Source organism: Rhipicephalus sanguineus, chromosome 4 (genome assembly GCF_013339695.2).
Source record: "Rhipicephalus sanguineus isolate Rsan-2018 chromosome 4, BIME_Rsan_1.4, whole genome shotgun sequence".
Classification (NCBI taxonomy): domain Eukaryota; kingdom Metazoa; phylum Arthropoda; class Arachnida; order Ixodida; family Ixodidae; genus Rhipicephalus; species Rhipicephalus sanguineus.
In genome coordinates this window covers 22,011,830-22,033,548 of record NC_051179.1, presented here as the reverse complement: position 1 = coordinate 22,033,548, position 21,719 = coordinate 22,011,830, and the positions used below count along the sequence as shown (strand labels likewise).

The following is a 21,719-nucleotide window of genomic DNA, read 5'->3' as shown; positions in this document are numbered from 1 at the left end:
TGGCCGCGTTTACGTACGGCGACTGGAAGTAATGGCGGTACGATTCGCCCATCCCGATAGGGTTCGTGGCGTAACGCACTTCTGGGGCCAGACTGAAAAGTGACGAGTACAAGTCCAAAGTGGTCGGGTAGGGAGCGAGCGAACTGAAGAGATGTTGAGACGGTGCGCACCGTGCGTGCGCAGACTGCAGATGCGGAACCGTGTTCACCTCAGATCCGTTCGGTAGTGGCTGGCTCAGGCTCGACAGCTGTTGCTGAACTGGTGTCGCAGTGCCAGCACAGGCGGTGGTCGATGTACGAAAAGTTTTTTCAGTGCTGGCCGACTGCAGTGCGATGCTGTTGTGAGCTGCATGGAGCGATGAAAGACAGAGAGTGATACATTGAGTTTGGTTGCGACAATCTTCTGCACCATTACACTAGATACCATGTTAAGCAACTGAGTTCATCCGTAGGTGGTAGCTTAAGCACGTCCCTGAGTGACATAGCATGTGCAAGAATACCGGAGAAACAGACGCGCGCAGTTTCGTAGATGGCGGCACCTTATCACGATGACTTACGCTACAACAGACGCAGAGCCTTCATTGCAACAACCTTGTTCTGCACACCGCAGGTCCAAAGGCATCGGCAGATCCTTAGCATATCGCCGATATCTTTTAGTTCGCTATTGCTAGAAAAATAACGCAACACAGATAACGTATCTAAAACAATGTCGAAAAAAATGCTCGTGAGGCAGCAGTACTGGCCGACAGCACAACAAGGCATGCAGGGTTCCTTATGCGTTTGCCGAAGACGACTCGAAGGCGAAAGCCATCAGATGTAAATATTTTACCGTGCACTTTATATCGACGTCTAATGTTCACTAGTTCACTCTCACTGATAACTATCTCTAAGCTCACTTTCGCTCACTAACTTTCGCTAATTAACTCTCACTAACTCACTACTTTTCATTTGCATTATCATCATATACTTGCACAGTCATGCTTCACTCGCTTTTGTATGCCTTTCGCTCCCCTAGATGTCACGTCATCTTTTTTGCTTCTCTCATGCCGGCTTTTCGTTCACGCCTACGTTCGCATGAGTTCGCTTTCCACTTAATAACATAGGGGAAGTTTTGTAACGCATGATAATACAGACCAATGCTGTTATATTGGAGAGTTTAAGGGTTCGCTCACCCCAGGGTTAGCGGACGTAAACCGCTGAACGTACAGACGAAGGTGCGCACGTTAGTGGCCCCGTTTGGGGTCTCTTAATTCGCTCCGAGCCGACTTCGCCCATTCGTCGTTTCTATACTGCCGTCTCCTGTAAAGCGTGCTTTGTTGCATCTGAATTTATGTTGCGGCAAAGCACGCTCAACGGAGATCTCTACGACGTGCGCGAGCGCGCGTGCGCCTGATCAAGCGGCGATTTCATAACTTGATGAATCGTCCATTCGCATGCAACTGCAGTACACTTCAAAGGAAGAGTGGTCAGCACCACGTAGAAGTTGTCGTTCCCAAGAGTCCGAAAAAAAAAAAAAGTACTCACCCGCCGTGTCTTCGACGGACACCAATTCTTCAGTCCGTCAGACGCCTGATAGCATTTCTAGAGTTAAAAAAGAGGAAACCAAATAAGCGGATTGTAATTTTGATTACAATGCACAACGTTCAATTTTACTCACAGTGCCTAAAACGATACAATGAGCATGTACAATGTTGTTTATATTAAACCGCTGTTCGAAGTTCTGTCATGCGGATCCCTTACCTAGCGTAAGGCCAATATCGACATTCCAGCGCTATTCGAGAAAAAAATGCTTACCGCTTGTCTGCTTCTAAACTCTCTGAGTGCACCCTTATGTGGGTTCTGACAAATAAATAATTCTAGTCTGTGCAGGCGCAGCGTTTCACTGTTTAAGAGTATTGTCTTTTTTATTCTGAGAACGAATCATTCAATAATTACCAGGATAAACTTCAGTTGAAAGGACAGAATATTTCTTACCTCCTTTCTGTGTTGCTGCAGAATGACCTGGCATATGGATTGTTCTGTATTTTCAGCGTAATTATCTGTAAAAAAGATGACGATTATGAAAAACGATTAGACCCGTATTCTGAAAACTACACGTAAAGTACCCGTTAGTGGCCACGTATACATTTAAAGCCCTTGTGAGTTAAGGACAGCACTGCTATTGCATGAAGTTGCAACTTAGTGTTTAAAAATGTTTGTTTTTGTTAACTGATACGCGCATCGCCATTGTATTTTGCGACACATTGGATTGAAGCTGTAGTTCTGCTCAGTACCCCTCGTGAACAGAAATGCTTTCGGCGTTGGCTTGCTTCACTGCCTTATTTACAACGCACCCATCACAAGCAACGATATTCAGTGTACGGTAGTAACGATAATTTTTAACGTAATAGTTGCATGCATCGATATTGTCTAACGTTGAAGAGCCAAAACACTACCAAAATATTCAGGATGCAATCTTCCTTTCACTTGTGAACTCAACTGTGCCCAGAAAAATAAACGAACACTCAAAGCACAACGATAGCGGCGAGTACAACCGTCGGCGAATCATAACTCGTATGTCAACATTGCTCCCAAGTTTCACACGTACTGTGAGCCGCAGCACAAACCAGTATATCATTATGAGGCATGCCTTAGCGGGTGGGACTGCAGATTAATTTCGACCAGCTGTGATTCCTTAATCTGAACTGTGTTTTCATCGCTGTACGTACAGCCGCGGTCATATCTTCAACTAGCGTGCGGAAGCGGCGATCTCTCTGTGCGTCAACGCCGTATGATGGAGCCAAGTTGCTAACAGGGCGAGGGTAAGCGCATGCCCACAAAGCTCTCTCAGCTGGGCCCATCGTCTGCTAGGCTGTTCCTCCCTAAGGACGTCACCCCGTATTAGCGTTATTCACATGAACAGGCAGCGTGTGTAGGCGAATGGTTTTGCTCGTATTTTATGCTCTGAAGGCGAGCGTTGCAGCAAGCAATCGAGGAGATAATATTTAGAGATACGCCACACGCCCCTACTCACGAGATATGCTGAAGAGACGGTTCCTCTGATGTGCGCCAAAAGGGGGTGAGGTCCTCAAGAAAGAGCTGCCTAGCAGACGATGGGCCCAGCCGAGCGTGCTTTGGGGGCACGCGCGTATACTTATGCCCTGTTTGCAGCTTGAGTCCGTCATATGGTGACGACGCACAAAAAAGTCGCCGCTCGTGCACGCTAGTGCAAGATTCGGGTGGCTGTACATGTGCGTGCACACTCACCTGATCGTTCTGGTAGGAGGTGACCGAGATGAACCCGGTCTCCGGAAACACGAACGTCTTGAAGCTTCGGAAGTCGAGCTTCTGGACGTCACTTCCGGCGAACACGTGGATGCGTGGAACGTACTTGCGCATTGACTGCAGCATCATCTGCGGACAACGGTATACCTTTCAGTCACTCGTCCTCTCCTTCGAATCAGCTTTGCAATATCCAGTCAGTCCTAAAATTGTTACTGTTGTGTTATCACCGCCGCTAGAGCGATAGCAGCGGCCCGACTATCGCGACAGGTCGTTATATTGCCACGCCCACTTCTTGTTTTATTTTGATGTTTTTTGGGTTTGACCAGCAAGGACGGTTATCAACGCTCGAGGCTGTCCGTGAAGCAGTGTTCGAGAAGCTTCTCGATTGTAGTAGATCGTTTGTTAAGATTTCGCGCCGCACGCGAATGTTCCAGCTTTATCGAGAGATAACGCCGCCACCAGCGATATCGCTGGAAAGTTCGATAGCACCTGTATAAAAGCCGACGCACTTGACCGCTTGTCAGTTGATCGACGGCCGATGCTCTGTTCGCCGCTATCAGTGCATACCGTGTGTATTGCTGTAACTTTCCGTTTCGCGGCCACAAGTTCGGCCAAATAAAGAGTTTTCTCTTGGACACGTCGCCTGCGGTGTTCGTCGACGTCACGACCACGTGACAATATAAACCCAGTCATGCGGCCACCGAGCTGCATTCCACTACGCCCTTGCATGTAATAAACAACGTTCAGTTCTGCTTCCGCATTCTTCCTTCGTCTGTCGTTTCCACCCCCCGACGAAACACGACAGTTACAACTTTGTATCAACAGTTATAGCATTGTATAAACGTGCCCGTAAAGAAACGTCAGGCCTGCGCGGAACACGCAGCACAATCACAGCGAAATCTGGAGAAGCGCCCTTTCTAGGGACCGCTGTCAACTCTCTTGGGACGATTACTCCATGTATCTACAAACGTTTACGGACCACGCGAGCACGTAGCCAAGAGCCTCTTCGCGACATTACTGCTACGTCAGCGGCGATGACAGCAGCTCATCGCCCGAGACGCATCCTTCCCTTAATCGATGGCCTGTCTGTTTTCTGACTGGGCACTGACACCTTTCTTCGAAGGAGAGTTTGCTCTGCCATAAAAATCTCCTGTATGTAGAGACGGAACTGAGCAAATGTGAAACTCAGCAAATGCTGATAAGATATTTTATTTTGATATTAAATTCAATTTTTCCATGGAGCACCTAGTGACATCGACACTAGCTCGACGTCAGGCTACAGTACTAATTCTGGTGACTTCACGCAGCAGTCTGGCTAGTTGTGATGACGTCAGGTACCAAAACTTCCAAGATGGCCGCTTGCGGGTCACCAAAACATTCAAAATGGCTGCTTGTGCGTCACGAACGGAGCCACGGTGCGGAGCGGCCGCGGAAACGTCACTATACATTGTGCGAGCACGTGACAAGAAGCTCATACCGTGTTGTGACGTCAGGGTACATTATAGGAACCGAAACTAGCTCTTAAAAACATACTGCAATTACTTTTTCAGGGTGCACTCGCGCTTAGCACTATGCCTTCTCTAGGCTCTTGAGGGCTTGACCTTTCATTTGACGCGGAAAAACAACTGAAAATTTTCGTGTCAGTACCCCTTTAGCGCGACGTGCTTATTTGCAGCCGCGACTACGTGCTTCTGCCTCGAGAGCAATCTATCAGAATAACTGTTATCAGTCGCAATCTTTCTCACAAAGTGACATCTACCCAACGGCACGCCGTCCGAGGCACGCCGTGATAGCTTTGATCCTGCTATCAAAGTAGAAGCGTGATGGTCATACTGCAGATAAGCGCTTTGCGTGAAATGCAGCCCCCCCCCCCCCCTATATACACCTAAATGGGGGCGTCAATTCCACCGCATACTTTTACTCAGTGGGACCCTTCACGTCGTTTTTTTAATGCGTGGGATTACGGCTATGCATGTTTTCTTTAGAATAGTGGCGGTTCTTGTCGCATTCAGAGAACTGCTTACTTCCCATCTTTACTCCCGGAAAGTCAGGGACCAATGGCAGACCTTTGTGAGAAGCACTCCATCGCTTCATTTTTAAATTTGCATCCATCCATGGCGGAGCTCGTTTTCTTTCGGACTCGACCAACGAGGGGGGGGGGGGGAGGAGGCTGCCGTGAGATTTGCCCCCCCCCCCTCCTGCCTACCCCTAATGCAGAACCCTGCGCACGCCTACGCTCATAACAGTTTTCGTCTTTAAAAAAAAGAGTGGTCGCTCACCTTCTGCGCGGTGTTGCTCTTCTGGTTGGTAAGCTTGACGGCGCTGAAGTCCACGGGCGCCAGCATCCACTTGCAGCCGAGGCAGGGCCCGTTCTCGTGCAGATACACTTTGCCGCCGCCGCCGTTTCGCCCGGCGACGAGTCCGTGGCCGTTTCGACGGGCAGCCAGCAGTTGCTAAGAAAGCGGTAGCGGTAGTTGTCCGTCGGAACCAGGTCCATCAGCATCATGTAGTACGAACTCGCCACCATGCCGCTCACTTTGACTCGCATCACCGGGAACATGCGTCTGCAGGAAGGATTTAGAAAAATAGGAATGTGTTAATGCGAAGCTGCTTTATCTGTGGAGATGGGAAACCTTATGTAAGGCCAAGCCAAGTGCCAGATTCAATTTTGGCATTACCAGACACAAAGCTACAAATTACAGTAAAAAGGTCGCACACAAAAATTTCGCATAGAGGGGTTATTTAATTAAGCAGTACTGCATACACCCTTGCATTTTTTTAAATAATATCGCACGAGCGTCGACCCCAGGATACGGTAATGTCTAATATCAGCGAGATCAGCGATACGACGATCAGCGTCACACCGGCTTTCTGAACACATGGTCGCGCAGATTAGTCTGGCAGTGCGTATGCATCTCTAAGCAAACAGCGTGGCAGACGGCGCTCGCGCACGAGTGTGCCCTCTGCACTTGCGCATCTTGTAGGAAATATCAGTTACTTCTCGTCTATATTAGGCGCTACCATGTCCAGGTGTCAACGCTCGCGTGATATTACTATAAAAATTGTGAGAGTATGCCTAAAGTTTAGGCGTGTTTTATTAAAAAATACCATGTTTACTAAACAATATATAAATAATTATTCGTCATTGTCTAGTGTTGCGCACTGAATGGTGAAAGAATACCACGTAGTCCAAATTATTCCGGGGTCCCCCACTAGGCCGGGGATCGAACCCACGCCCTCGAGCTTACCAGCGCCACACCTTAGTAGAGCTTAGCGGCACGAAACTCTCTCGGGCAAGTCACTCCGCAATCGAACTATGGATACATTTTTGCCTAGTCGCTCTGATGTGTATGCGTAAATACACAGTCGGTTCCGCCGCGACGACCGCTGGACCAGAACGAGCCAGTGCTTCGTGACGTCACAGCCACGAGACCTAACAGTAGTTACAATGGCAAATGTATCGAAACTGATTCGTGGAAACAAGTTAACTATAATTAATTGCTTTGGGTACTTTGGCGCTTGCAAGTACTGGTCTATAGAGACTTTGTTAGGAAGGCTTGGACTAAGGTCTTAAACAGAAACGAAAACATCGTGTCAGTAGTCCTTTAGCGTAGCTTTCGATTACCATACGCGACACGTGTTCGAAAAAGCTGGTAAATAAGGTAGGCGTGCAACCACTAACACAAGAGAGAAGTCAGGTCAACACACGTGTTGGTGCGCCTACCGTGTTTTATCATGAATTCCTACCAACTAGCTAAGCTTTCCGTCTTTGAAAAGCTGATCTTGTGTGCAAGAGTGAAATGTGGTATTTGTTGAGCGCGCTCGAGTGTGAATACACTGATCTCTCGAGCACGTGCGCGTAGATGGTATCTGCCGTGCACAACATTTACAAGGTTGGTTGAACAACGCCTGACAAAAACAAAAAAAAAGAAGAAGACTGCAGGTAACGTTCAGAGCCACCGAGTGCGCTGTCGATTCCTTTGGAGAAGCGCCGTCATAAACCAAGATAAATGGAACCTGTCTCCGCAAATGGAAGCCAACGACAATGGAATTCCACCTGCAAAAACGACTGCGAAATCGCCAGCCTCATTTGTACACGAGGCGACAACGCGACGGAGCCAAAGCGGCGTGCGCGCCGGAAGCTGGGAGAACAGGACCAGCAAGAGAGAGAGGGAGAGCAAAAAAGCCAAAACCGAGCTTCTGGGGGTGAAAGACGAGCGAGTTGGGGAGAGACTTGAAAGCTTTCGTTGCGGTCGTTTTCCGGACGCCGACACCTTTGTTTCCCTTCCATTCTACGGGATCCATTTGTGCCGGATATGGGCGCCGCGAGATTTTGTCTTGGCGGGTGGAAAGCCTGTTGCATCGCGGGGAGAGAGTGGGGAGAGGAGGCAAGTGCCCCTTTTGGCCCCTCCCCCCCTCCACTCTATCAGATGGATGTGCCTGCAGGCCAGACGAACGCGCTGCGTCGTCCCCTCTACGAGCCGGCAGCTACTGCATAGTGTGTCCTGCCTCTCTTCGCATTGTTCTTTGCCGCCGCCGCTGTCCCCGTAGCTCTTCTATCGCTTGTCGTCCCCCCCCCCCCCCCCAAAAAAAAAAGCAAGAAAAGGAATCGACGGGAGGCACATTCAGCTCTCCACAATAGGTCAGTAGGCGCGGGGTCGCCATGAAAATGGGGACGAAGATGAGAACTGTACGCGAAGGCGGCGAACGAGCGGCGTCTCCTCAAGTACCTCAAGTACCGGCCTGTTAGGCGGGTTGCCTACGGTGCGCCTACGTGTCTGTTTGTTTGTTTGTTTGTTTTTGTTTTTTCGTGATTCGTATCTTCGAAGTGTCCATCTTTGCATTCTCCGTGCGCGTTAAACCACAGTCTGTTCGTTCGTGCGTGATTGTGAACACAAGGGGGCGAAGAACACGCGACACCGTGGCGAAAGGTTTGTATAACCAGGTCACTGGCTCACTTTCGCGGCTGTCAAGAGACATTTGAGCACTTCACGTTCCGCTTCCTTTCGTCTTGTTTGGATTTGCAAGGCCTACGAAACTCGACCATGTGCTCCGGAAGCCTGAACTTCCGCCGCCCTGCTGAAGAACACTTTCGGAGAAGAAAAAAGCAACAACACTGGGACCTTTGCCTACGCTTTATTTACATGCACGAGGCCACGAAAGTCCCTAATGTGCTTCGTCATGCCGACTGGACTTCACGAACGCTTGGGAATTGTTACCACGTGTTCTGTGTGTTCACGTTAACTGTGTCTTTGTTGTTGTTGTTGTTGTTTTCCTACTTTTTCTCTCTCTCTTCTATCTATTGCTCCAGATTTTAACCCATCCCGAGTGTCGGGTAGCCAAGCGAGCAGGTGATAGGTTAACTCCTAAATGCTAATTCCGACAGCCCATGTAGGGAAGAACGGCCCAGCACGAATTGCCCTTCCTGCCTTTCTCCCTTCTTCTCTCTCTCCTCTCTTGCTATTTTTTCATTGTCGATTCGAAACAAATACCTGAGGCGTTTACTTCTTTTTTGTCTTTTACGGTAGGTGATGCACGCACTGTTATTTCAAATACTATACTGCGACGAATAATGCAGCGTGAACGTGGGATGACCAATAAGCAGCTGACCAAGGCCGATAGGTTAAGTGGTTGATAAACGTTCTTTTGGCAGAAACGTCGTCTGTGACCGCTTCTCACATGCAATATATTCATTCATTCATTCATTCATTTGGTGTAACTTTCGAAAGAAACACCGTGGGCTTAAAAGGTTGCCATGGTGACAGGCACCGGCTTAATATCTCACAACCTCGCGTTATCTAACGTTAGCGCATCTAAATTAACAGTGACCCCCCCCCCCCCCACCTTTCTTTTTTTTTATTTAGCCGTTCCCTGTGAAAACGGGGCAGGGATTCAAAACCGCAACCACGATCGGGCTCAGTCGCAAACCGGCTTCAAGAGTGGTCGAGCAAGGACTGTGGCTCGCTTGATAACAGCGTTTCGACTATAACAAACTTAAAAGCGTGGCTTCTTAATCTGCCGCGACTTACCGAGAAATTAAGCTAAATGGATGCTATGAGCGTCCCCTTCACAACGGGGCGGCGACACGTCTGCCACCATGCTCGAAGAAAAAAGAAAAAACTTCCCTGTTTCATGCCGGCCCAATACCTTATCTACATTCATTAAATCTATCTTATTATACCAAAAAAAATTATAAATTCACGGTCTATCTCTCTGCCTCTTAAGGCAGAATTACCTTATTTTTTTTCCCCATTATTTATTTTTGTACTTTATCTCTACTCTTCTGCCACCAATACTCTAACCTAAATGTATCACACGATGAGCACCACGAGTGGGACATTTTGGAAGTGACCCCGATGACGTGCCAGTGAGAGTCTGAATACAATTAATCGCTAGTAATCAAACTAGCTGCAATAAAAAAAGAACCTTCCGTGCATCAAGAGACGTATTAAAATGCTGCTTGTTCGTTTCCGTTTGATTCATTGAAAAAAGAACCTCTTTGGCGTTGCCTTGGCGAACGGCGCGCGTGGTTCAAAAGTTTCGTTTTCGCTGAACTGCGCTTCGCGCGGCGCCCTGCTTCGCTCACGCTGTCGCGTCTCAGTGGTAGTTTCGGTATCGCGTACTGCCGCGTGTGTTTTGCACGCTCGTGAAAGTCGCTCTGACAGAAAGTTCGACAAAATACCGCATGCATGTGATGTTGCCGGATGCCCGAATGGTGCACGCCGCCAGTGCATGCAGACGCGCAGTAAAGGCGGGCAACGTTGGGCACGGCAACAGTGACGTGCGAAATACCGCTTTCAGGCGGGTGATTTGAAGTGCGCTAAAGCGATGCGGACCAGTAAAACGTGATTTTACTTCAAAATAAGCACTTCCTTGGCATAAAAGTAGCACTACGAGGTTTCTGGACCGCTATTTCAACAATCAACGTCAACTTAATATTTGCTTTTAGTGTTCCTTTAATTAAGTTTCTTTCTTTCTCTCTCTGACTTTACTAAGTTCGGACAAAACGTGATCTCGAAACGTTGGCTGTCGCACATTATATTCTAGGATTTTAGGACCACTTCTGGTCGCAGAGGGCAGCAGTATTCAATTAATCAATCAATCAGTCAATCAGTGTACCGAAAGGTGCGCTTACTGAGACTACTGCTCGCGCTGCCAGAGAGGGAGAGACACCCTCAGTGGTCTGTACGGCTCAATCGCGACGTTCATTCGAAAGAAGACTATTCAACTCTAGCGCACGTCCTGTTTACGCGTCCCTTCCTTCTGGGATGGCTGCTTTGCGCGTGTTAAGATCGTTAAGATGTACAAGTTCGAAGCAGACCACGTGCTCACCTCCCGGGCCTTGTGATGATCATCTCGTTGCCGATGGCGTAGAACCTGGTCCAGAGTTCGCTGTTCTCCAGGGTCACGTGGACATCGGCTAGCTCCGGGCACGGGAACTGCGCCTGGTGTATGACGGGCTTCAGGGGCTCCGAGATCCACGGCTGGAAGCTGCTGGCCAACGCCGTCGTCGACGGAAGTACTGGGAGCATTGAGGAGAGGGCCTGCTCGTTCGCCTTCATTGCTGCAAGAATTGGGCAGGTAGTTGTTACACCTTTTTCGCATAGGGCTCCCTGCGCGTAGCCGTAATCCCCTTCTGGGCCACCATATTTGAATAGTATCCATTCTAACAACGCCCTCTAGGCTATGGTGTATAGGCGTGACCCTCCCCCCCCCCCCCCAAAAAAAAAAAAAAGAAACCACACATTGCCGAGGAAGTGACGTCGGCCTTTGTACTCCCGAACGAAAGAAGGGGAATTTTTCAAGGGGCTCGTTTATTTGTTATTCACAACCAAATCAATCTAGTACTGGTGTAGCCAGGGGTGGGGATGGGGAAGAGGTTGAGAATTAAAACACCCCCCCCCCTTCCATGAAAATTTTCCATTTTGCATGTGTATATATACACGCACATATACAAACGCACGAACGAACATACCTAAAGTATGGTTGAACACCCCGCCCTCCCCCCGCCAAATTTTCTGGCTATGCTACTGGAATCCAATAGACAGCGAAAGGCCAGGGAAAGCGTAGGAGCCATTAATTGTTGTCTTTAACTGCAGTGTAGTAATACCGAAGTAAATTGTAAGTGGACGAAAAATCACCCTTTTCGTCGGCGGTATCTGAACCCACAACCTTTGAATTACGCGTCCGATAGGCTCAGATCCCACCGGCGGATAGGATGATTTTTCGTCCACCTCAATTCACTTCACTTTACGCCACAATTAGTACACTACAGTGAAATACAACAGTTAACGTACTTAATGCTTTCCTTCGCACTCATTTAATCTGTTGAGTCCATGAAAGGAGCTGTCTTCTTCCCTCCCGTGCGAAGGCCTGTAGGCACCTTGCGTCCAAGCTTTTCACAGAACACATTGTAACCGACAGTGAAAGTAATAAGAACACTTGCTGGGGCTTTACGCGCCAAAACCACTATGTTATTATGAGGCACGCCGTACTGGGGGACCTGGAATTTCTTAACGTCACATGCACGTAAATCTAAGTATACGTACATGTTCTTGCATCCCCTCCACCCCCCCCCCCACCCCCGGAGGGGGGGGGGGGTGAAGGATAGAAGACCCACAAAAGGAGAGGTTATTATGTCCAGATGAGTATCCATACATTGCCGTGCACTAAGTCGCTGGTTGCACTGTTTAGCGCACCGACTTAGTACACGGTAATGTATCCCCAGAAAAACGAATGGGTGCCCGATGGCTCTGATCATTGACCCCTGTGCCTCCCGCATGGAAGGGGGACGTACCACCGCTCCGTCGCGGTCCCCATGCCACATCGTACATCTCGTTTACTCATGGTATGCCATATGAAGTGTAGGTTTCGAAGCCTCCACTGTACCTCGCGAGGGGTAAGCGCGTCGACGTGAAGCGCATCTTTTTTTTTTTTTTTAGCTGTTCTGGCTGTACAATACGACAGCCTCGATGACGTGTTAACTTTTTGTCATGTCATTCATTACTTGCTGAATCACTTTCCTCTGGGCTTGTCGTTATGTGTCCTTTTTGTGTTCTTTAAACCTGTCATCTTGCTCCTGGAATCCGGGCCTGCTCTGTGCACTTCTACTCAGCTCGCATGGTTCATCGACGAAAGTAATAGGCGCTAGCCATGCCAAACAAAAGGCGCTATGGCACGGGCCCCATAACAAATGGTTTTATTTTCGGCTCCTTGCTATGGGGCCATCCATGGCTCAGCACCTATTAGTTTTGTCGGATGAATCAATCAGAACTTCTACGAGGTGAGTACAAGTGGACTGGCTGACCATGAATGACCATAAATTGATACATTATCGAGCACCGTCGGTTAAGCACCATCGGTTGTGGAGCTTGACTGCTGACTCAAAGGTCGCGGGATCGAATCCCGGCTGCAACGGCTGCATTCCGATGGAGGCAAGAATTATGGAGGCCCGTGTGCTTAGATTTAGGTGCCCGTTAAAGAAACCCGGGTGGTCGAAATTTCCGGAGCCCTCCACGACGGCGTCTCTCATTATCATATCGTTGCTTTGGGACGCGCCGTAAAACTCCGGCAATTATTAATTATGCGTCATTCCATCTCAAGTGTACAATACTGCAGAAGCGAATTATCAGAACTTCTGAAATAGGTAGTCATTCGAGCTACATTTCGCGGAACACAATTTTGCGATGCCTTGCGGGCGCTTCGAACTTTCGCGCGCAAAATAGTTTGTGCAAGATTATTGCTTCGAGCCACTACTTTAATATGAAGGCGCCGATATTTCTAGACGACGATAGTTTGTCAATTTTTGTTTGGATCGGCATAGTTTTTGGCCATGAGGAAGAATTTTCACGTGTGAAGCACTGCAGGGCACGGAGACAAGGCACAAAGGAAAGATTACTAAATGCAGCATTTTGAGCGCTTATTATAAAGGAATACTGATTATTTCATGATAAATATATTCACACTGTGTGCTTTTTAAGTGAAATATAATGAGCGATAAAGATAGCGCGGCGAAGGTTGCGACAATGGGGATATATATATCCGACATGCTGTGCAGTGAAAACAAACTTTGCGCGACCAATTTACTGATTGCTCAGTTCAAAAAAAAAAAAAGAAATTGTCGCGCGTAAAGTAAAAATTACTCTTTGAAAACTTTCCGCATACATTAACGACATACCACACTGCATTATCAGTTATTCGCTTGTTGTTTACTTGGAACGCTACACTGCGAAAATTATGCCGCAGTGCAGGCCAGGGCGCTATTTTTCTAATTAATTTATTCCCGCAGTACTTATATGACGTCTTACATTCACTTATCCAGCACGTAATATGTGAATATATTTCTAATTAAAAAATCTGTATTTCTTCTAATAAGCGTTAGTAAGAAAATGCTGCATTTTGTCATGTTTCCTCATGGATAAAAATACTGTAAATTGAAACGAGGATTATTAATCTATCATCGTCGTAAAAGAGCAGCGCCTTCAGAATAAAGAAAAATGATGTTTCGCAGTACTAAGTTTGTAAAAATTATTTTGCGCGACACTGTTTCATTTCTATGCGCCAAGTCTGAGCATCACAATATCTTTTTGCCGCGAAAAATATCGCTCGAATGCCTATTTTTCAAATTCGGATGTAACAGCGCAATCTTTTTTTACGTCAAGGCTGGAGGCAGTCAAAAAATCACCCTGTACATTGTTCCTGATCACGCCTGTGGACGCCAGGCTGCTACACCCAATTTTCATACAATTTTATTGGCTTTATTTACGAAACATTCACGGTTAAGTTACATGTTTATACCCCCTCCCACTTTCTTTTTTTTTTTAATTTGAGTTAATTTAACGTCGCGTAACCTCGACGATGCGGGTTTTCTTCTTCAACTTCGAGTGTTCAAATGGGCTTGTCGAAATGCTAGAGGCCAGTGCGCTTTGATTGAGCTCCACGTTAAAGAAACCCAGGCGATCAAAATTTCCGGAGCCCTCCACTACGGCGTCCCTTATAATCATACCGTGGTTTTGAGACGTTAAACCCCAACAATTATGATTGTTACTTGTAACTGTACACTAACCTACAAAGTAACCGCCGCATAAATTCCACAATATGTTCCCAGAGTTGTCCATGGTTTGGGAACGGCCAACTCTCGCCCACATTATGTGGGAATGCGAATCGCGGCCCCAGTGGATCAATTCTCCCATGTCGGGGGCAACATGCGCAGCGAGGCGCGCAGTAGCCAGTGGAGGCCTGCACTCTAACTAAAGATCAAGTGAAAAGGGCGCCTTTTTGTCCCACAACAAAAATCGTCATCTGGCTCGCATGCGTTTCCTTTGAAAACTCGCCGCTCGTGACCTTCCTATCGAGAATGCTACGTTCCGCTGATAACGCGCATGCCGTTCGTCACTTTCAAGTAACGGGCGCACGGGAATCATGCAAGAAAGGCACGCGAGGTAGATGACGGTTATTGTTGTGGGACAAAGAGACACCCTTTTTTACTTCCTCTATTCTTAGTGTGGACACCGGGACCACACCCACTTGGCCGGAAACCTTGTAATCAATCAAGTTTGTACTTCACAAAAAAAAGAAAAAAGAAAACGAGCACACACAGCGCTGTGTGTTGTCAAATGTGTCAAAACTTCGTGACAAGCTTGTCATTTTCTTTTGAGAAGCCATGTGATCGCCGACCCTGTGATTAGAAGGGAAAGGGAAAAAAAAGGAGAAAGTTCGTCTGACTCACCCGCGGTAGTTCCGAGATCAGGGATTATCCCCCTTGAAGTGCCGTAGGATGGCGGATCTTCTTCCAGCATGCGCATTTGTAAGAATCTCCTCGTGACTGACACTGGGGCAGGAGCGGGGCTTCTGGGTCGAGGACGAAGACTCGAGTAACTGTCGTCCGGTGCCGGTGCGTCGCGCCCCAGCTAACGTGGTCCTGGTTGAGGAAGCAAGGACAGCGTGGCTCTAGCTGACTGCATCCCTTGCGGAAAAAGCTACCTTCTTCTCCTGGCCGGCAACGTCCATTCAGTCATCTATCCTACTACTCTCTACCTCCTCTCCCTCTTCACATCATCCTCTTCGTTCGCTTGCTCAAAATCACAAGGGCGAGTAAGAAGTTTGGAGAAGCAGGGGGCGGTGAGGGGGAGGGGGGGGGTCGTCTTTCGAGCGTGTGGCCTTTCTTCTTCCAGCGCCATGTTCAAGACGACACGCGACAGAGGACACGGCCCACTTCACAAAGTATCCTGTCGCGCCACTCCTCCTTTCTCTCATCCAGGGACACGGGGGGGGGGGGGCTTTTCCCTATTTGCTTCCCGAACGATCGAGGACGACAGAACAGAAAGCACAAGTTCTCCGCGTTGTCTGGGGGCTCGAGGCGTCGGACGTGGTGGTGAAAAGCTTCAAAGGGACGCCGCCTAACGACGCGCGCCTCGCTCGTCCGCACGAGGCGAGATGGCCTCCGTCTTTCAGAGGCGTTGAAGTCATGGGCGTCGGCAGGGGGGTGCAAAAGGGGCACTTGCCCCCAAGCCACACTAGCGCTCCCCCCCCCCCTCCCCCGGCGCGATGCCCGGTCATTAAAGTGGATGGAAGTGCTACCTGAACGCTGGTCGGGTTAAGTGAGATATGTTTAGAATATTGGTGGAAAAGAAAACGGAGAAAAGATCGATAGAAGCGGATTTGTTTCGGGCGTAGTTCACAGACGAGCGCATCATAGAAGACCCGTGTCAAGGAAGAAAAAGAAAAAAATTAGACAAGGTATAGGATGCTGCGGTAGTGTAATAGAAGAAGCAACACCTGGCTGAAGAAAAGAATGATCAATTACTATTGGTTGCCGCACTGTTTGAAAGGGAAAGCCAATGAAGATCATCACCACGTCTTCTCACTCGGGCTTTACTCGCAAAAACCACAACACGGCTATGAAGCATGCCGTAGAGGTCGACTGCGGGTTATATAATCACCTGTGTTGCTGTGCACCTCTGTCTAAGTGCGCGACTTTTTTTTTTACTTCCTTTTTTTTTTGCATTTCTCCCGCCATCGAAGTGCGCGGCCGCCGCGATCGGGAATCGAACCCGTATCATCGTGACCATGCACCACTGGCCCTTCCTCGTTTCATTCGCAATCCGTGTTCTTGTTTTGTTTGTTCCTATTTCGTCCTTGTTCTTTCAATTTTTTTCTTCTTTTCTTTTTTTTTCCTGGACATGTGGGATAGAGAATGCCTGCCGGGTGTCTTGTGTGCAGTGCTGGGCAGTATCGAAGATACATGTATCTTAGATACTATCTTAGATACTCTATGGATATCTTGAATCTGTATCGCGATACGTCTCGAAAGACGAGTATCTGTATCTGTATTTTCAATACATTCGAAAATGTATCCTGTATCTTAAGATACAAGATACTTCTGTCGCAACACAACCGTGCGACACAATAATCACTGGCCACTCAAGCTGGTACCGGTGCGACTAGAGCCACCTGAATACAGTGACGTTATTTTATTTTTACGCTAGAGTCATCCAGTGAGGGTAGAAGATCAGAAGACAAGCGCGCGGACGTCTACGCCCAGCCCACGTACCGTTTGTTTTCTCTATTTCCTTTCTTTTTCGTTGCGCCAATGCCGTGACACTTGCTCTCAGCGACTGTCCTGCGCCACGCACTCCACTGCTTGCGGCGTCTATCGCGCAAATTCTGATGTTACAGTGTCGTTATTGAAGATTCTCTTGAGTCTTGCTCCGTAACGAAATGTGATGCGTGCAAGAATGGGGTTGCTTTGCGTCGCGTGGATTTTACATATTAGCGTTTAGAATGATCTCGTGCATGTAAGTTTGACTTCAAGTAAGATTCTAACAACTTTAGCACCACTGCTACTGATGCTAGATCTAATAGAGCAAGCGTTTACCTAACAGAAAATAACTTGGCGTACCAGATTTTTCACTTCCATCTACATTTATTCAAAGAATTTATGAAATCATAATTTGATTATTAGCATAAGTGCTTTCGTAGCTGTCATTTTGCGTCACATACATTACCTAGGTCTCTGCACCGTTTTTCCGGTCTGGTTACTGCAGTATATGTCTTTTGTAACGCGCTCCCAAAATACGATTTCTGCTTTATTCTTCTGTCTACTTTATTTCTACTACTCTTTACACATTTACACGTTGCCAAGGCGATCTTGAAAGCAATTATATAATTACGTAGGCGTACCTTTATTTTTTTATTTTTATTTTTTATTTTTACATGCTGCAGCCTCAATGAGGCTATTGCAGGAGTGGGAAAAGAAAACAAAACAATAACAGCAAATCAACATTCATGAACATGCTTCCAGAAATTCTTTGATTGGTAAGCAACGCACACTTCCGGGCAACAAATTCCAGGCTTCTATAGTTGCAGGAAAAAAGCTATATTTGAACATGTCAGTGCGGGTGAAAAAAGTTGCAATGTTAAGGGCGTGGTCGCTCCGCGTAGACAAAGGTCTGGAGAACTTAAGATAACTGTCTAGAGTGTCGAGGCGGGGAGAATTGATTACATTGTAAAGAAATTTCAGGCATTCAACGTGGCGACGCTTCGCAAGTGTAGTCAGACCTAGCTGAGGAAGAAAATTCGCCGGAGAAAAATCCCTGTCATATCTTTTGCATACAAAGCGCACAGCTCTTTTTTGAACAGATTCTAGTTTTTTGATGTCACATTTCTTATGTGGGTTCCACACCACGCAACCATATTCGAGGATGGGACGAATGAGAGCTTTGTAGGTAAGCAGTTTGGTTTCTTGAGGAGCAAGACGGAGCGTACGATGTAAATAGCCTAATTTCTTAAGAGCCTTGTTGCATGTGAGATCAATGTGTTTAGACCATGACAGATTGTGTGTCATAAAGATACCGAGGTACTTGAATTCGTTCACCCTGCACAGACTAACATTGTTAAAACCATAGTCAAAAGTCAAGGGGCATGAACGTCGGGTAAATGACATAACGACGGTCTTGGAGAAGTTAATATTCATTTGCCAAGATTTGGACCAGCTACAAAAGTGAGAGAAGGAATTGTTGAGAGTGGCATGATCCAGTGGAGATTTAACAGTATGGTATAGGACGCAGTCATCTGCGAAAAGGCGTATTTTCACAGGGGTGTGCAAGGGGAGGTCATTATATAAAGCAGGAATAAGAGGGGGCCCAGCACAGAACCCTGGGGAACACCTGATGAAACAGGCATCGAAGGTGAGTTAGTAGAGCTGAAGCACACATACTGTGAACGCTGCGAAAGAAAGTCGGATATCCAGCCAACCAAGGACACGTTCTTTAGTATGGCAAACAACTTGTGCAATAATTTAGGATGTGAGACAGTGTCGAATGCCTTGGCGAAATCTATGAAAATGGTGTCAACCTGGTCACCTATGTCCATCGAGCTGCTGATGTCGTGAACGAATTCTGTAAGTTGAGTAATAGTGCTAAGACCACGTCTGAAGCCGTGCTGGGAAGTGCTTAAGATTTTGTTCGTTTCAAGGAATTCCATGATATGTTTAAATATAATATGCTCTAGCATTTTACATGAATGCGCTGTTAAAGAGATTGGTCTATAATTGCTTAATAATTGAGCATTACCCGATTTAAATAAGGGCAGAATTGAAGCACATTTCCACGAGAAAGGAAGTGTGGCTGACGAGAGAGATTTTCTAAAAATAATTGTGAGGTATCTGCTACACCAAACAGAGTATCTAACTAGAAAAGCTGTCGGGATGCCGTCGGGACCGCATGATTTCTTGGTGTCTAAATTTAAAATGAGATTGAGTACGCCCTCAAGTGACACTGACACATCGTCAATTCCGGGGTGAGATTCTGAATGAAAAACAGGGATGTCCGAGTTGTCAGTAGTAAAGACTGAGTGGAAGTAGGCGTTGAAGGCAGAAGCGATTGTCTGTGGATCAGAAACCGCAACGTTGTCAATTGTCATCGTGTGCGATGAAGACCCAGATGGTTGGATAGCCTTCCAGAATTTACGGGGATTTGCTTTCATTAGCTTCGCAAGGTAACCCTGTAATAGAATTTTTTCGCTGCCTTAATTTTAGCACAAAGTTCGTTTTTGGCGCTAACAAACTGTTGGAGCTTTGTTAAGTCACCAGAGCGTTTTGCTCGACGTAGTCTGGTCACATGACGCGACAAATGCAAGAGGTCCCTAGTCATCCAAGGTATTTCAGTGTTTGTTTTCTTTGTTTTCAAAGGAATGAAGCAATTGATACACTTACTGACAAGACTTTCGAAAAAAGCTGATAACGTATTGACATCACTGGTTGCGCTTTTTAGCTCAAATTCTTGAAAAGAGTCGCAGAGGGCGTCTGTAATTGCTAGATCATCAGCATGGTTAAAATCACGAAATGTGCAGTAAGTGTAACGGCATTTTGGGACGATACCCGGAACTGAGAACAATACGGCGTTATGATCGGATACGCCATCAATAATATCACATTCAAAACTGGAGTTAGCTAGAGATGAAGTGACAAAAACCAGGTCCAGGACAGCAGCATTACGTGTAGAGTCCTACACGTAAGAGTCCTACACGTCCTACATTACGTGTAGGTTGTGAAGCAGCATCGCGCTGAGAACGGGTGTTAGGACCCGGGTTAGATTCCACATCACCGCTCAGTAAAAGTCTGCGGGCGGCATTTAGAAGCACAGAATACAATGAAGTATAAACAAAACCCTGATAGCGATCATGTGGGCGAGGGAACAGCTGCATACATCGGTCATCAGAACGAATGCACCGAGGATTGGCTAGGTAACATACCTGCGTGATGAACAGACAGCGGATTAGCATGGTGCCCACACCGCTGTTGCCTCGCCCACTGGTGAAAGAATCCGCCGGGGACGCTTTTATAGCTGTAGACCATGCAGTCGTCGAACTAGGTCTGTCGATGATTGGGCCGTCGAGTGTGACGTTAGTCTTGTCCAGTGCAGGATCCAGGGTGAAAGTCGAAGAAACGAAGGTGAAACCATCGCTGTTATCCGCAAGGAAGATAGGGCAGTCAACACGTGCGCTGTCGTTCACATCCATGACACGGCGAGGGAACGTTGACCAGGCTATCCACTGCATGACGTAAGGAGCATGCGCGGTGGCATCCCCGTACATGGAGGCAGCAAGGTAGCCGGCAAACTGCGCGATGAACAGTACAAAATATTCTGCTTACCGCTTAAGAAAATAGCGAAATTGAGTTTGCATTATAATAATGGAAATCATTAGGAACCATCTTAAAGATGTTAGGAAGGGGATTCGAGAAACGTTGTTTTACTGAATGCTCCGTTTTACTCATCAGCGTCCCAACGAGCCGTTTCAGGCAATTTTCCGTAGGCACTGAATTTTCTATTGTTTGAACAGGTAAGTTGACGATACTTCATGTTCATAGATATTAAGGGCGCCGTCTGTATTGCGTTTTTTGTACTCATTCAATGTGAATGTTTGATACACAACCACCTCTATATTTTACTTATATTTCTTTTCCTGTTTTAGGCCTTAAATATTTTTCGTATTACTAATCGCCACGTAATGGAAGCTATAAGTGGCAATAGCACGAATAGCGGCGGTGTCCTGCGACGCTTTGTGCAACTATACAATACGTCTGAGACATTTCTGGGTTGCACATGTTCTCTCGTTGAAGAAAAATTTCTAAAAGATTGCACGTTAGTGAGTGTATCAACAAAGAATTCCTTTACAGCAGAACATGGAAATTCATTGCTGTTTTACGTAATCTACGTATACACCAGGGGCCTCAAGTTCAGTTTATAGCCGGCGGGCCGTCGCGAAATTTAGCTCCAAGGGCCGGGACAGTGAAGATGGTTTGGTCGGAGAGAGTTTGAACAAAATGACGTTGCCATGTGAAAGGAAGCCTCTCCCATATCTCATATACAGGTCATTTCTGAAGGAGATTTGGAGTCAGGATTCGAGAAACACCGATGCCGATGTATACAACGAGTGAAATCTGGACGCGGATGGAAATATAGAGTTTTTGTTCCATGGTTATGTTTCAGCACATGGTGACCACATGTTCCTCACGAAAGAAGTGCTTGAGACCAGTCATGTCTGTGTAGCTCACGAACATGGTTATTTAGAAAATAAAAACAAATGGGACGGAGACGGTCATGTGTACCGGCCGGGCCCCTAGCGAACGGTCTCAAACCCCGTATACGCCATGCGCCCCCCCCCCCCCCAAAAAAAAGAAAGTCTACCAGCGTTGTTGCTGCTGTACACCTGTCCGGATATACGGTATTGTGTAAACAAGGTGAAAGTCCACACCGGTATTTGCGCAGTCGTGCGAAGGCTTCTTATATTGACGTTATTGTGATTATATGGCAACCCGCTAGCTGGTCGGCAAGTTGAGCAGCGACTCCCATCACTTGCAAAAATGACAAGCAAGAACCGCTATCAGCGAAGTGTATAAAGAGTTGTCCTGTGAAGAAGCTAAAACAAGGCTTGCCCCAATAAGTTGTTTTGGAA

The 21,719-nt window shown here is 47.1% G+C and overlaps 1 protein-coding gene across 1 annotated transcript; it reads right to left on the bottom strand.

Moving 5' to 3' along the window:
* Window positions 1-1,969: 1,969 nt before the first annotated feature.
* Window positions 1,970-10,825, bottom strand: LOC119389245 (T-box-containing protein TBX6L). The gene is made up of 5 exons (XM_037656447.2): window positions 10,596-10,825; window positions 5,543-5,827; window positions 4,362-4,413; window positions 3,246-3,392; window positions 1,970-2,038 (listed from the first exon to the last, which is right to left on the bottom strand). The coding sequence occupies exons 1-5, from the start codon at window positions 10,823-10,825 to the stop codon at window positions 1,970-1,972; spliced, it is 783 nt and encodes a 260-aa protein (XP_037512375.2).
* Between the last annotated feature and the right edge of the window lie 10,894 nt (window positions 10,826-21,719).

Bases quoted from the DNA above. Each gene is read 5' to 3' on its own strand.
- LOC119389245 (XM_037656447.2), bottom strand. From the start codon at position 10,825: ATGAAGGCGAACGAGCAGGCCCTCTCCTCAATGCTCCCAGTACTTCCG. The intron at 5,828-10,595 runs GTGAGCACGTGG...TCCTTCCTGCAG, and splicing joins ATCATCACAAGGCCCGGGAG to ACGCATGTTCCCGGTGATGC. The intron at 3,393-4,361 runs GTCAGAAAACAG...CGTTGTCCGCAG, and splicing joins AAGAAAGGTGTCAGTGCCCA to ATGATGCTGCAGTCAATGCG.